The sequence below is a fragment of the Eriocheir sinensis genome, chromosome 18 (genome assembly GCF_024679095.1).
Source record: "Eriocheir sinensis breed Jianghai 21 chromosome 18, ASM2467909v1, whole genome shotgun sequence".
Classification (NCBI taxonomy): domain Eukaryota; kingdom Metazoa; phylum Arthropoda; class Malacostraca; order Decapoda; family Varunidae; genus Eriocheir; species Eriocheir sinensis.
The window spans coordinates 809221-822500 of record NC_066526.1 but is presented as its reverse complement, the minus strand read 5'-3'; the positions used below and the strand labels follow the sequence as shown (position 1 = coordinate 822500).

Sequence of the window (13280 nt, the reverse complement as noted above, 5' to 3'; positions counted from 1 at the left end):
GATTTTTAAGGGGGGCTACTGGTATAGTCTATTGAAAGGAGCGCAGGAAAGGGGGAGCTAAGGGGAGGAGAAGAGGGAGGGGGCAGGAAGAAAGGGTGGTATTTTAAAGGGAGCTGATGGGTCTATGGAAAATGGAGCACGAGAAATAGAAAGGTTATGGGGAGCTTCGAAGGGGTATAGTCTGTTGAAAAGGGGGCAGGAAAGAGAGGAACAGAAGTAAAGAGAGAGAGTGGCGATTTCAGGGTAGAAGTGGAGCATGAGAGGGAAAGGGGGGCAGCGGTGTTAGGGGGGGCGGGGGTTGAGGGGTATTAAGGGGGGAGGGGTATTCAGGGGGTGAGTGTTCTTGATGCTCTAGACGGCCGGCCCCCGCAACTCACGACTCCAAGACCAACTGAAGAGAACGTGTTTGTGGCGGTCGATCGATCTGGGTCATGAGGCTTATTGTGTCGAATTTCCTCCTCTTACCATCCAGCAACCTTGAACCCCCTTCCTCCTCCTCCATCTCCTGCTCTTCTTCCCTCCCTTCTTCCCCCTTCTCCCCCTCCTCCGCCTCCATTCTCCGCCACCTGGTCTTCTTCCATCACTTCCTTTTTTGCGGCGGTCGTCTTTCCCTCCCTCACTCGCCACGTATATAAAGGTAAGAGCAGCGGCGGTTTGTATCAGCATCTCCCTACACTCTCCACTAGCAAGACTTCCTCCTCCTCCTCCTCCTCCTTCAGCGTCCTCTTCGTCGGTGTTGTTGTCTTCGGCTTGTTATTGAGTTCTCCGTCTGCTGCTTCTTTACTTTGCTCCTCAGCGAAACGAACGATGAAGATGATGAGGCACCTGTTGTTTGCAGGTAAATATGGGTTTGCTTATGCAGTATTTTTTTCCCACTTTCCTTTTTACTCTTATTCATTTCTCTGCATTAGAATTTCTTTTTTTTTTTTGAGGGGGAGCTTCGGTAAATTGAAGATGGGTTTGTTGACGCAGTACTTATGTTCCCACTTTTCTATTTCCTGTTGTTCTGTTATTCGTATAAGAACATTTTTTGGAGGATTAAGTAAACTCTTCTCTTTCTCCACTTTCTCTCATCTCTTTTTCTTTTCATTCTCTTTTTCTTCTCTTGTTCTTCTTTCTTTTTTCTTATACTTCCTTCTTTCTTCTTTTTCTTCTCTTGTTCTTTTCTTTCTCTTTTTTTCTCTTTCTCTCTTCCTTTCTTTTTTCTTCTTTCTCTCTTTCTTCTCTTTCTATCTTTCATTTATTTTTCTTCTCTTTCTCTTTATATTTTCTTCCCTGAGTAAGAATAAATGTTGTGTCGATGAATGAGGAAGTCACGTCTGCTATTCAGTCTCTCTTCCTCCTCTGTTATCTTCTCTGCGTTTAAATACCTCATGTGTTTGCGGGATTTCAGTAATTTGTTGCTTCTTCCTCAGTTAGCTTTTAACCTCCCGGAGGTTCCTACGACATATCATTCTGTTACTTAATAAGTTTTTTTTTCTTTCAGACTTGTTTCTTTCTTATATTATGTTTTCCTTTTACATCAAAGCAATTTTACGTTTATTTTGACTTCCCCAAGGTGTTCACGTCTTGCAATTTACCGTCATTTAGTCACTCACTCATTTCCGTTTTTTGCCTTGATGATCAAATATTTTTTTACACAAAGCTGAATTACGTTTTTATTCATTGTTATCATTTTCTTATCTAGATCTAAATCGTCTCATTATCTGCATTAAAATAGTAGTCAGTGGACAATAATTTCGTGATTTATCTATACAAAGACTTAATGAGTTAAAATATGACGATCTTGTCTAAATTTAATCTTATAATAGATTAATAAATTACAGTGTTGCAGTTTTCTGGCGTTGACAAACATATTATATTGTTTTGTAGAAATTTTAATTCAAATTTCTCACCCAACTGTATATAACTTAACATTTTCCCCGACATTTCCTTCCTGAATACGTAATCTATCATTTGTGTCAATCATTTCATTAGCATCAATAATTTAGACTTATCGAACTTAGCCTCTAGTTGTCCATTTTTATGACTGAGTACGCAACTTAAGGTCATTATAGAGCACACATCATGATACAAACGTCTTTAGTATCCACATCTTGAAATACGAAATGAACCACTATACAGTCAATTAAATATTGTCGGTGTTAGTGTTGGTGATGATGATGATGATGGTGGTGGTGGTGGTGGTGGTGGTGGTGGTGGTGATGATGATGATGATGATGATGATGATGATGATGATGATGGTGGTGGTGGTGGTGGTGGTTCTCTAATGTCTCCCTGTTGGCAGCCCTGCTCGGGGTTTCCCTGGCAATCAACCTCAACTACCTGACGCCCACCAACGGCTTCAATGGGAACGGAAACGGCAACGGCAACGGCTTCAACGGGAACGGAAACGGCAACGGCAACGGCTTCAACGGGAACGGAAACGGCAACGGCAACGGCTTCAACGGGAATGGATACAATGGTAATGGTGTTAATGGAAATGGTAATGGAGTTAATGGCAATGGCTTCAACGGGAACGGCGTCAATGGCAACGGGTACAACGGCAACGGAGTGAACGGGAACGGCGTCAATGGCAACGGGTTCAACGGCAACGGAGTGAACGGAAACGGCTTCAACGGAAATGGCGGTAACGGTGGCTATGGAAACGGCAACGGGAATGGCTTCAACGGCAACGGCAACGGCTTCAACGGCAACGGCAACGGGTACGGCAACGGCTTCGTGGACCCGATCACCGCCCTCAGCTCGGCCATCGGCGGCGGCGGCGTGGCGGGCGTGGACTACCCCATCCTGGCCTCCGTGCCCATCACCGGCTTCTCCTGCGCCGGCCAGATCCCCGGCTACTACGCCGACACCGCCCCCGAGTCCTCCTGCCAGGTGGGTGGCGGCTGGAGGCGTGGCTGGAAGGGGGAAGGATAGACAGACAGAGACAGACAGATAGATAGATATAGATAGATAGATAGATACATGGATTGGTAAATAGAGTTGAAAAGTCCACGGATGAAAGGAGAAAAAGGAGATGGTTAGATAGATAGAAAGATGGACAGAAAGATAGATGGAAAGTAAGATAGATGGGTGGTTAGTTAGAGAAAGAGTTTAGAATTGAAAGAATGGAAGGAGAGGAAAGATTACAGGTAGAGAAAGATGTAGAAGAGAGTAGAGGCAAAAAAGAAAGGGAAGGAAAGAGGAATCAGAGAGAGAAGGAGATAGAGAAAGAGGTATAGAAAGACAGATAGAGAAGAGTCCTTATAGGAGGAAAAAGATGTAGGAGAGAGTAGAGTCGAAAAATAAAGGAATAACAGAGAAAGCGAAGGACAGAAGAGCTGGAGGATAGGGAAGGCAAGGGAGAGGAAGGAGGGAGAGAAAGGGAAGAGAAAAAGGGAACGTAGAAAAAAAGGGAAAAAAATGAGAAGGGAAGAGTAGAGAAGATAAAGGAAGAAACTGATAGAGAGGAAGGGGGAGGGAGACGTAGAAGGGGAAAGCAAAAAGAATGATGAGGGTAAGCAGAGAGAAGGAAAAAGAGAAAGGTGTTGGAAGGTTTAGAAAGTGAAGAAGTAATGAAGACAAAATGAAAGAAGGAAGGAAAGAAGGAGAGACGGCGGAAAGGGAAAGTAAAAGAGAAAGAAGAAGGAGTAGAAAGCATGGGAAGGAATCTAATGGGGAGGAAAGTAACATAGGAGGAAAAAAAAAAAAAAAGAAGGAGCGAGAAACAGAACTACCATCTCCCTCTTCACACGTCAGTACCTTGCAATCAAACACTTCAGTCCCCCTTGCACCCTGAAGTCTCCCGCCTCTCGTTTTCTTTGAGGCGGTGTTTGAGTTCAGTGTTTGCCGTTCACGGTTCGCGGCGCCTCCTCGTGCCGAGTAAACACTGGCTCAAGCGCGCTAATCATTATGTTAGACAAGCAGACCTGCCCACCTGTCATCCTTTTCCTCGTACCTGCTTCCTCTTTGTCTCAACTATTCTTTCGCTTTCTCTCTTCTTTCTTATGCTTTACCTTTGAATCTTCTTTACGTCTTTCCTTCTCCCTTCCTTTTCTCTCATTCTTGCGTTTATCTCTCCTTTGCTATGCTTCTTTATATCTATTTCTTTAAACATCTTTCCTTCCCTTCTTTGTAATTCTTGCGTTTTATCTCCCGTCTTCTTTCTTATTCCTTGATCTAGAAATTTTCTGTGTCTTTGCTTTCCCTTTTCCCTCATTTCTGTGTTTTCTCTTCTCCTTTCTTACTTTTCTTTACGTCTTTCCTTCCCATTCATTCTTTCCTTCCCTTCTTTGTAATTCTGGCGTTTCATCTCCCGTCTTCTTTCTTATTTCTTGATCTATAAATTTTGCATGTCTTTGCTTTCCCTTTTCCCTCATTTCTGTGTTTTCTCTTCTCCCTTCTTACTTTCCTTTACGTCTTTCCTTCTCATTCATTGTATATTTTCACTTTATCTCTATTTCTGTCTTCTCACCGGCCCAAGCGCTCAAATCATTGTGTAAGTCAAGCATGGCTGCCCACCTGTCATCCTCTTCCTCTTACCTGCTCCCTCTTTCTCTCTGCTATTTTTGTCTTTTGTTTCTTCTTTCACTCATTCATTTTCGAACCTGTCTTACTCTTGAGGTTATTGCCAATTATTATTCTCCTCCTCCTCCATGGTTAACGCGTGACTCTACTCTTTTTACTCTTTTTTTTTTTTTTCTTACATCCATTCATTTTAGAACCTGTTTTTCCTCTTGAAGTTATGGCCACTTATTTTTCTTTTCCTCCTTCAACTATTTCTTCTCACTGTTATCTTCCCATTCATTCTGCATTGCTATCGCCCCACACAGATCTGCCATATATTTTCTTTGTTCTATCTTCTTTGCTATTCTTACCTTTTATTTCTTCTTACACTCACTCATATAAGAACTTGACTTTCCTCCTGGAGTTATTGTCACTGATTTTTCTCCTCCTCCCTCATGGTTCACGCGTTATTCTACTCTCACGCGTTATTGACTCCCTTTCCTCATCATTGTTCTTCTTGTTTACCTGTGTGCTCTTCTTCCTTTCCCTCTCGTGTTCACCCCTGTTCTTCCCTTCCCAGGTATTCCACATCTGCCAGGCTGACGGACGCCAAGACTCCTTCCTTTGCCCCAACGGAACCGTCTTCAACCAGCAGTACTTCGTGTGTGACTGGTGGTACAACTTCGACTGCTCCACCGCCCAGCAGTTCTACGGACTCAACGCCAACATCGGGGTCGTCAACGGCGCCAACGGGTACTCCAACGGCGTGGTCAACGGTATCATCAACGGCAACGGTATCTTCAACAACAGGAACGGAAACGGGTATGTCAATGGAAATGGCGTCAACGGAAACGGCTTCAATGGTAACGGTAACGGATTCAACGGCAACGGTAACGGTAATGGCAACGGTTATGTCTACAGAAATGGCAACGGAGCCAACGGTGTGAACGGCAATGGCGCCAACGGTTTCAACGGCAATGGTGTCAACGGTTTCAACGGCAATGGTGTCAACGGCAACGGCGCCAACGGTTTCAACGGCAATGGTGTCAACGGCAACGGCAACGGCAACGGTTATGGCTACCGCAACGGAGCCAACGGAGTCAACGGTGTGAACGGCAACGGCGTGAACGGAGGCAACGGGTACAACGGAAACGGCAATGGCAACGGTGTCAACGGAAACGGCGTCAACGGCAACGGAGCCAATGGTAACGGCTTTGGATACAGAAACGGCAACGGCGGCAACGGTAACGGGCGCAACGGAAACGGCTTCAGGAACGGCGCCAACGGTAACGGAAACGGCAACGGGAACGGAAGGCCAAACGGACTGTACCAAACACCCGCTTTCTAGACGATGAGGAAATAGCCTTTTGATTCTCTCTCTCTCTCTCTCTCTCTCTCTCTCTCTCTCTCTCTCTCTCTCTCTCTCTCTCTGTCACGACAAGGACTATGCATTTTCGCTTTGCATTTCAAGGTAGACTGCGCTCTCGCGATCACACTAATTTATTTTTGCCTCTCTCTCTCTCTCTGCTTTTGTAAACAGCGCGCGCCCCCGTTTTCTGTGGAGCGCCGCAAGTCAGACACGTTTTCTTTGTCACTCCGTCTGAACGAGGGACTTGGCTAAATGCAGATATGATTGAACTAACTTATATCACATTGGATTTATACATACACGAGTCATACATATCATAGGTATATATTTAAAGGCTTTTGGGAATGTGTAATAATGATAAGTGGTCAAAAAGGTTGAGTTTCGTAATTTCTGTTTATTATTATTATTATTATTATTATTATTATTATTATTATTATTATTATTATTATTATCATTATTATGTGTTCCCGATCGCTCGCTTGCGCTTATATTTTTCTACGAAGATACGAAAACGAATAAAAACGATTATAAATATATGATTGCTTAATTCAATATACCTTGTGATGGTGGGGCCAATCTCTCTCTCTCTCTCTCTCTCTCTCTTATCTATCTATCTATCTATATGTCACTTACACACACACACACACACACACACACACACACACACACACACACACACACACAACCACACACGCAGATACCCCTCCCTTCCCAACACACAACTCTACCCCCCTCCACACACACACACACACACACACACACACACACACACACACACACACACACCTCCCTCAACTCCCCCTCCCCCTACAACCACACACTCACCCTCCCCAAGGCACTCAACACAGGCAACATTCACTCATCACAATCAAGCAAGAAGACAAGCCATAAGGGAGGACCGAGATGGTCCCCTGGAGGCGAACTGTGACTGGACGCTTTAGGCCGAGTAATGATATATGAGTGGCCTTTGTGATTGCCTGCCGGGGTGAGTTTAAGGAACTGATAGATGGGTAAGTAGTGGGAGTAGTAATAGTAGTAGTAGTAGTGGTAGTAGTAGTAGTAGTAGTAGTAGTAGTAGTAGTAGTAGTAGTAGTAGTAGTAGTAGTAGTAGTAGTAGTAGTAGTAGTAGTAGTAGTAGTAGTAGTAGTAGTAGTAGTAGTAGTAGTAATGGTGGTGGTAGTGGTAGGAGTAGTGTTAGTAGAAGTAGTAGAAGAAGAAGAAGAAGAAGAAGAAGAAGAAAGAAAACAGAAAAAAAAGAAGTAGCAGTAGTAGTAGTAAAAGTAGTAGAAATAGTAATAGTACCATTTTTGTATGTTTCTGGTGCTGTATAGTACGGGACATAATAACTTCTTGAAAAAATTATCTTCTTCCTTCGTCAGTTCTTGTTTCATATGTCCACCTTTAGTAACTCAAAATCAGAATAATATCCACTAAATCTGGGAAAAAATTAGATGAAATGTTTTTCCAACTGATTTCAATAGCCAAGGGGATCAACATTTACCAAAAAAAGGTAGAGCATGTAGAGGTTGGGGAATTTTTATTACAGGGGTCACAGGTCAATGACCTTTCGTTAAAAGGTCCAAATTTCTATCTCGCAAATGAAACGTCATAAATGGATGACCTTGGTGTCAAAATGAACAGAATGGTATCAGAGAAAGATTTAAAATATAACCAGTTAAAAATAAAAACAATATATGACCTCTGAAATTGAGGTCAAAAGTCAAAATATTGAAGTGCCCACTCCAGAACAACCTAAAATTAGTTAAAAAGTTACCTTATCTCAGGAGAATATAATAAATATAATGAAGACGTCAAAGAAGTGCAGAAACTTGGCTAGTCTTCAGAAGAAGGTAAAGGTTGGCGATAAAAAGGTGTACATTGAAAAGACTCAGCTTTTCAACAGACTGATCATCATGACAGAGAGGGATGAAGGACTTGAAGGTGTATTCAGTATAGAGTTGACTCCCGTTCCGACATCTCTTTTTACTATGGATCGCATGATGAGGAAACTTAAAAAGCACGAATTTGGCAGGACGCTCAAAACACAACAGAGAAACTTTGCTTGGACATGGAAAACAGGATGCATGTTGTTGATGGGGGATGGGTACTTCACCGAGTTAAATAGAGGAGAGGCGCAAGCATCAAAGCCACAGTTGATAGCTATGTCAGATATGTTCAAGGAAGGTTTAATGATGCTGCAGTACTAGTGTTTGATGGCTATGGGAAGGGACCATCAACCAAAGATCATGAACACAAGCGCAGAATGGCAGGCAGAACAATATCTCGTAATGTGGGAGTCACACCAGAACTGACTGTGTGATAGGGAACAATTTATTGGCAATGAGGAGAACAAAGAAGCATTTATCAAGATTCTGTCTGCGCAGCTGACACGCCACAACATCAAGGTCCACCATGCACGTGGTGATGGTGACACACTGGTCGTTAAGACAACTATTGAACTTGTCAAAAGTGTGAGCACTCCTGTAGTTGTTGCCCAAGACACCGACATATTAATACTTCTCATGTACCTCCGACCTGTCAATTGCACAAATCTGTTCCTACTCTCAGACATGGATGGCCTGTATGATATATCGTCAGTAAGATTTAGTGACCAAGGTGATCTTCTGTTCAAGTATGCATGGTCAGGCAATGACACTGTATCAGCTATCCATGGACACACAAAGGAGGCAATCCACAAATGTAATTTTCCAAGACATGTCATCAACATATTCATGAACACTAATTCCTCTCACGATGAGATAAAACAAGCAGGTGTCAAGCAATGCAGGTGACATGTGGATGTGCAGATACTCCTTTAGAGAAAGCTCGTTTCCTCAATTTTCAGAAGCAAGCTGCAATGGGCAAGATTGATCCTGATAGGCTTCCCCCTACAGAGGATGCGGCAACCCAGTACGCCCTTAGAGTCCATCTACAGATTGCTGTGTGGCATAATCTCAACACCTCTATTCTTACGCCTGAGGGAAGAGGATGGGAACAAGGGAAGGACTACAAACTTCGACCTAAGATGGAGAGAAAAAAGAGAGAGAGAGAGAGAGAGAGAGAGAGAGAGAGAGAGAGAGAGAGAGAGAGAGAGAGAGAGAGAGAGAGAGAGAGAGAGAGAGAGAGAGAGAGAGAGAGAGAGAGAGAGAGAGAGAGAGAGAGAGAGAGAGAGAGAGAGAGAGAGAGAGAGAGAGAGAGAGAGAGAGAGAGTGTATGATGGAATTAATGAATAAACCATGACGAAGGAAAGAATTATTACTCTGTTTTCCTGTCGGTTTCTTTGTGTGTGTGCGTGTGTGTGTGTGTGTGTGTGTGTGTGTGTGTGTGTGTGTGTGTGTGTGTGTGTGTGTGTGTGTGTGTGTGTACTTGTCTGTCTGTCTGTCTGTCTGTCTGTCTGTCTGCCTTTGTCCTTCATTGTGTCTGTCTTACTAACCGACTTTTTCTATCTTTCTCTTTCTGTGTCTGTTTGTCTGTCTGTGTGTTTCTGTGTTTGTCTCTCTACCTGTCTGTGTGCTTACAAGTCTGTCTGTCTGTCTCTCTGCCTGTCCATCTGTTTGTTTACCTATCTGTCTATCTATCTATCTCCGTGTGTGTGTGTGTGTGTGTGTGTGTGTGTGTGTGTGTGTGTGTGTGTGTGTGTGTGTGTTTATCTCTGTCTGTGTGTGTGTGTCTCCCATTTAGCATTCGACAATCAGGTTTATGTTTATCGAGTGGCCTCCGCTGAAGGCTGTGAAGACGAGGTGACTTAATTGATGACGCCGTGACGGAACGATGAAGACGAGTAAACACGAGGATGAAGGTAAAACGAGAGAGTGAGTGATGTAGTGTGTGTGTGTGTGTGTGTGTGTGTGTGTGTGTGTGTGTGTGTGTGTGTGTGTGTGTGAGAGAGAGAGAGAGAGAGAGAGAGAGAGAGAGAGAGAGAGAGAGAGAGAGAGAGAGAGAGAGAGAGAGAGAGAGAGAGAGAGAGAGAATGTATGATTGAGAAAGTGAAACAGATGAAACGGAGGTGAAAGTGAACTAAAAAGGAAGTCCGAAGAATGGTAGAGGAAAATAATCTTAATATGAACCAAATTTGTTGGCTGAAGCGGAACGGAGCGAAAATCAGGTGTAAAGTTTGAGCGAAATTATGTCAAAGAAAATAAATAATAAAAATAATATATAATACATGCATTTGTGATAGCAGGTAAGGTGCACACACACACACACACACACACACACACACACACACACACACACACACGGCAAGTTTGCATAAGTTTCCTACTGTAGTATGGAAACGAAAATTAAGCTTATCAAAAGATATGAATAACCAACGCCATAACAACAACAACAACAACAACAACAACAACACAGGAACAATTACAGTGACAATAAGTAACAATCATGATAATAATAATAATACTAAGAATAAGAATTAGAATAAGTAGAAAAAGAAGAGAAAAAGGACGAAGGAGAAAAATAATAATAATAAGAAGAAGAAGGAGAAGAGGAAGAAGAGGGGAGAAGAAGAATAAACATAAGAATAATACGAAGACGAAGAAGACAATGGCGAAAAAAAAGAAGAAAAAAAGAAAAATACAAGAAAACCAAGCAAACGAAAATGAAAACCAGAAAAAGAAGTGCCATTATTACCATCATTACCACTTTCATTACAATTACCACCACCATCATTATCACAGTCGCGTTAACAATAGCAATGGGGATGAAATACCTCTAGACGCCTTTTCCCACGCTTAATTTGTTTACGCTGCAATTTGGCGGAACATAAACGCGCAATTGAAACCCGAAATTGACCTCTCTTTCGGCCACCTCTTTAGATTCTTTTTGTGAGCAGCGAGTAGCGGGCGTCTTTTTTTTATCATTGTTTACTTTTTTGTGCCCTTGAACTGTCTACTTTGTTGTAAAAAAAAAAAAAAAATTTGTCACTCCTGCGCTGAACAAAAAACTGTGTAGGGGAGACAAGCAACAAACGAGAAAACGCTCAACCCCGCCATCAGACACATCCAGCCCGCCTGCCTGAGCCCCGGCGCCTGCGTGTGCTCGGTGGAAAAAGTGTGTAAGTGTGTGCGTGACAGCCTCAATGTGACACCTGGGAACTGATACCCAAGATGCAAGACTCCTCACTGCTGCTACTACTACGAGGATTACTACTACTCCTGCTGCTGCTGCTGCTACTACTACTACTACCACTACTACTTCCTCTATCACTACTACTACTACTACTACTACTTCCTCTATCACTACTACTACTACTACTACTACTACTACTACCACTACTACCACTACTACTACTACTACTACTACCTATACCAATATCGGGACTACCACAAAAATGATTACTACTACTTCTACCACTATCACTACTACTACCATCACCACTATCACTACTTGCTACTACCACTACTACTACTACTACTACTACTACTACCACCACCACTACTAATCCACACAATCATCATCACCACCACCAAGAACAACACCTGACACACAAACCAGGCAATCACGTAGACACATACCACCACCATCTCACCACCTCAGCACCTCAACTCACCTCACCTTCACCTCATTTCAAGGCGAGACGCGTGAAGAGAACGGGAGCAACGGCGAGGACGAACGAGCTGGGCCGCGCCGCTTCTTTCCCAACGAAGAACACGTGGATGGGGAGGCAGGAAGGCGGGAAGGAGGGAAGGTAGGCAAGGAGACAGATAGTTAGTTATGTAGATAGGAAGGCAGAAAGACAGGCAGGAAGGAAGGAAGGTACACGAAAAAAAGGAAGGGGAAGAGAAGAAATGAAAAAAAACGGGGAAAGAAGAAAACAGCGAGGAGAAACATGGAAGAAGAGAAGGGTAAAAAGAGAAGAGGGAACGAAAGAACAGAATAGCGAGGAAGAGAGACATGGAAGGAAGAAAGGAAAGAGAGGAAAGGAGAAAGCAACAGATATTATCATTACTACTACTACTACTACTACTACTACTACTACTACTACTACTACTACTACTACTACTACTACTACTACTACCACCACCACTTACACTACCACTACTACCAATATCAGACCTACCTCTACAACTACCACGTCTGTCACTTTCATTACCAGTCATGTATATCGGTTATAGATAGTTTATAGCAGGCAAGGAGGCAGGTAGTTACTTAGGCAGGAAGGGAGGAAGACGGAAAAGTAAGTAGGTATTAAGGTAAGTACAGTAGGTAGCTAGGTAAGTAAGGTAGGGCCAAGGGCGAGGAGATATAAGGTCTGGGTGCGCGCAATCTATCAGGCCGGCGAAGGAAAGCACCCACGCCGCTCTCACAATGCATTGGCTGACTCGCCCTCTAACCCCTGCAGAGGAAGGAAGGAAGGAAGGAACGAGTGAGGAGGAGGAGGAGGAGGAGGAGGAGGAAAAGGAGGGTTGAAGGGAGTATTGGTGGAGGAGAAGTAGAAGCAGTAGTTGTAGAAAGAGTGGTTTGAGGTATAGTTAGTAGTTAAAAAAGATGAAGGGGGAAGAGGAGGAGGCGGAGGAGGAAAAGGGGGGTTGAAGGGGGTATTGGTGGAGGAGAAGGAGCAGTAGTTGTAGGAGTGGTTTGAGGTTAGTTGTTAAAAAAAGATGAAGGAGGAAGAGGAGGAGGCGGAGGAGGAAACGGAAGGAGTATTTGGGGTAAAGTACGTAGGAGAAAAAGAGAAGGAGGAGAAGGAGGGTGAAGTTGTAATATTAGTAGTTGTAGGAGGAGGAGTGTTTTGAGGTATAATTAGTAGTGAAAGAAGAGGAGGAGGAGAAAAGAAGGAATAGTTGAGAATCAGAGAGAGTAAAGTACGTAGAAGGAGGAAACATGGAAACATGAAAATGCAGGCAACAGAAAGCCTATTGGCTCATTGCGAGGTCGCCCGCTTGGGTGATTTAATCTGTTCGACCGCCACTTGGGGCTTGAGGAGCAGATGAAAGCACCTCGATATTGAGGAGCAGATGAAAGCACCTCGTTATTCAGTTAACACCCGACGCAGCGAAATGACGGTCGATTCTATATTTGAAGGAGTTGATGGTATTCGCATTTACTACTTCTGAGGGAAGATTGTTCCAGTGGCGGATGACTCGGTTTGAAAAGAAACTCCTTCCAATGTCTGTGTTACATCGACTCGACTGAATGGGTAAACCGTTATTTCTAGTTCTTGAGTTGGTTTGCAGTTCAAAGAATTTGGAGTAATTGACGTTATTGAACTTTTCAGGTACTTGAAGACTTGAATCATATCCCCTCGTAGGCGTCTTTTCTCCAATGTAAAGAGATTGAGTCGCTTGAGTCGTTCCTTGTACGGTTAAGCCCTTAAGGTTGGAATCATCTTTGTGGCGCGTCGTTGAATCCTTACCAGTAAAGCAATGTCCTTTTTGTAATTGGGAGACCAGAACTGTACTGCATACTCGAGGTGCGGTCT

The 13280-nt window shown here is 43.4% G+C and overlaps 1 protein-coding gene across 1 annotated transcript in view; it reads left to right on the top strand.

Moving 5' to 3' along the window:
- LOC127000204 (uncharacterized PE-PGRS family protein PE_PGRS54-like) overlaps positions 1-6391 on the top strand; it is a 27437-nt gene extending 21046 nt beyond the window's left edge. Inside the window, exon 3 of the mRNA XM_050863621.1 lies at positions 5069-6391. Within this exon, the coding sequence (XP_050719578.1) occupies positions 5069-5836 (768 nt within the window). The 3' untranslated portion in view covers positions 5837-6391. The remainder of the gene's footprint in view (positions 1-5068) is intronic.
- Positions 6392-13280: the final 6889 nt, after the last annotated feature.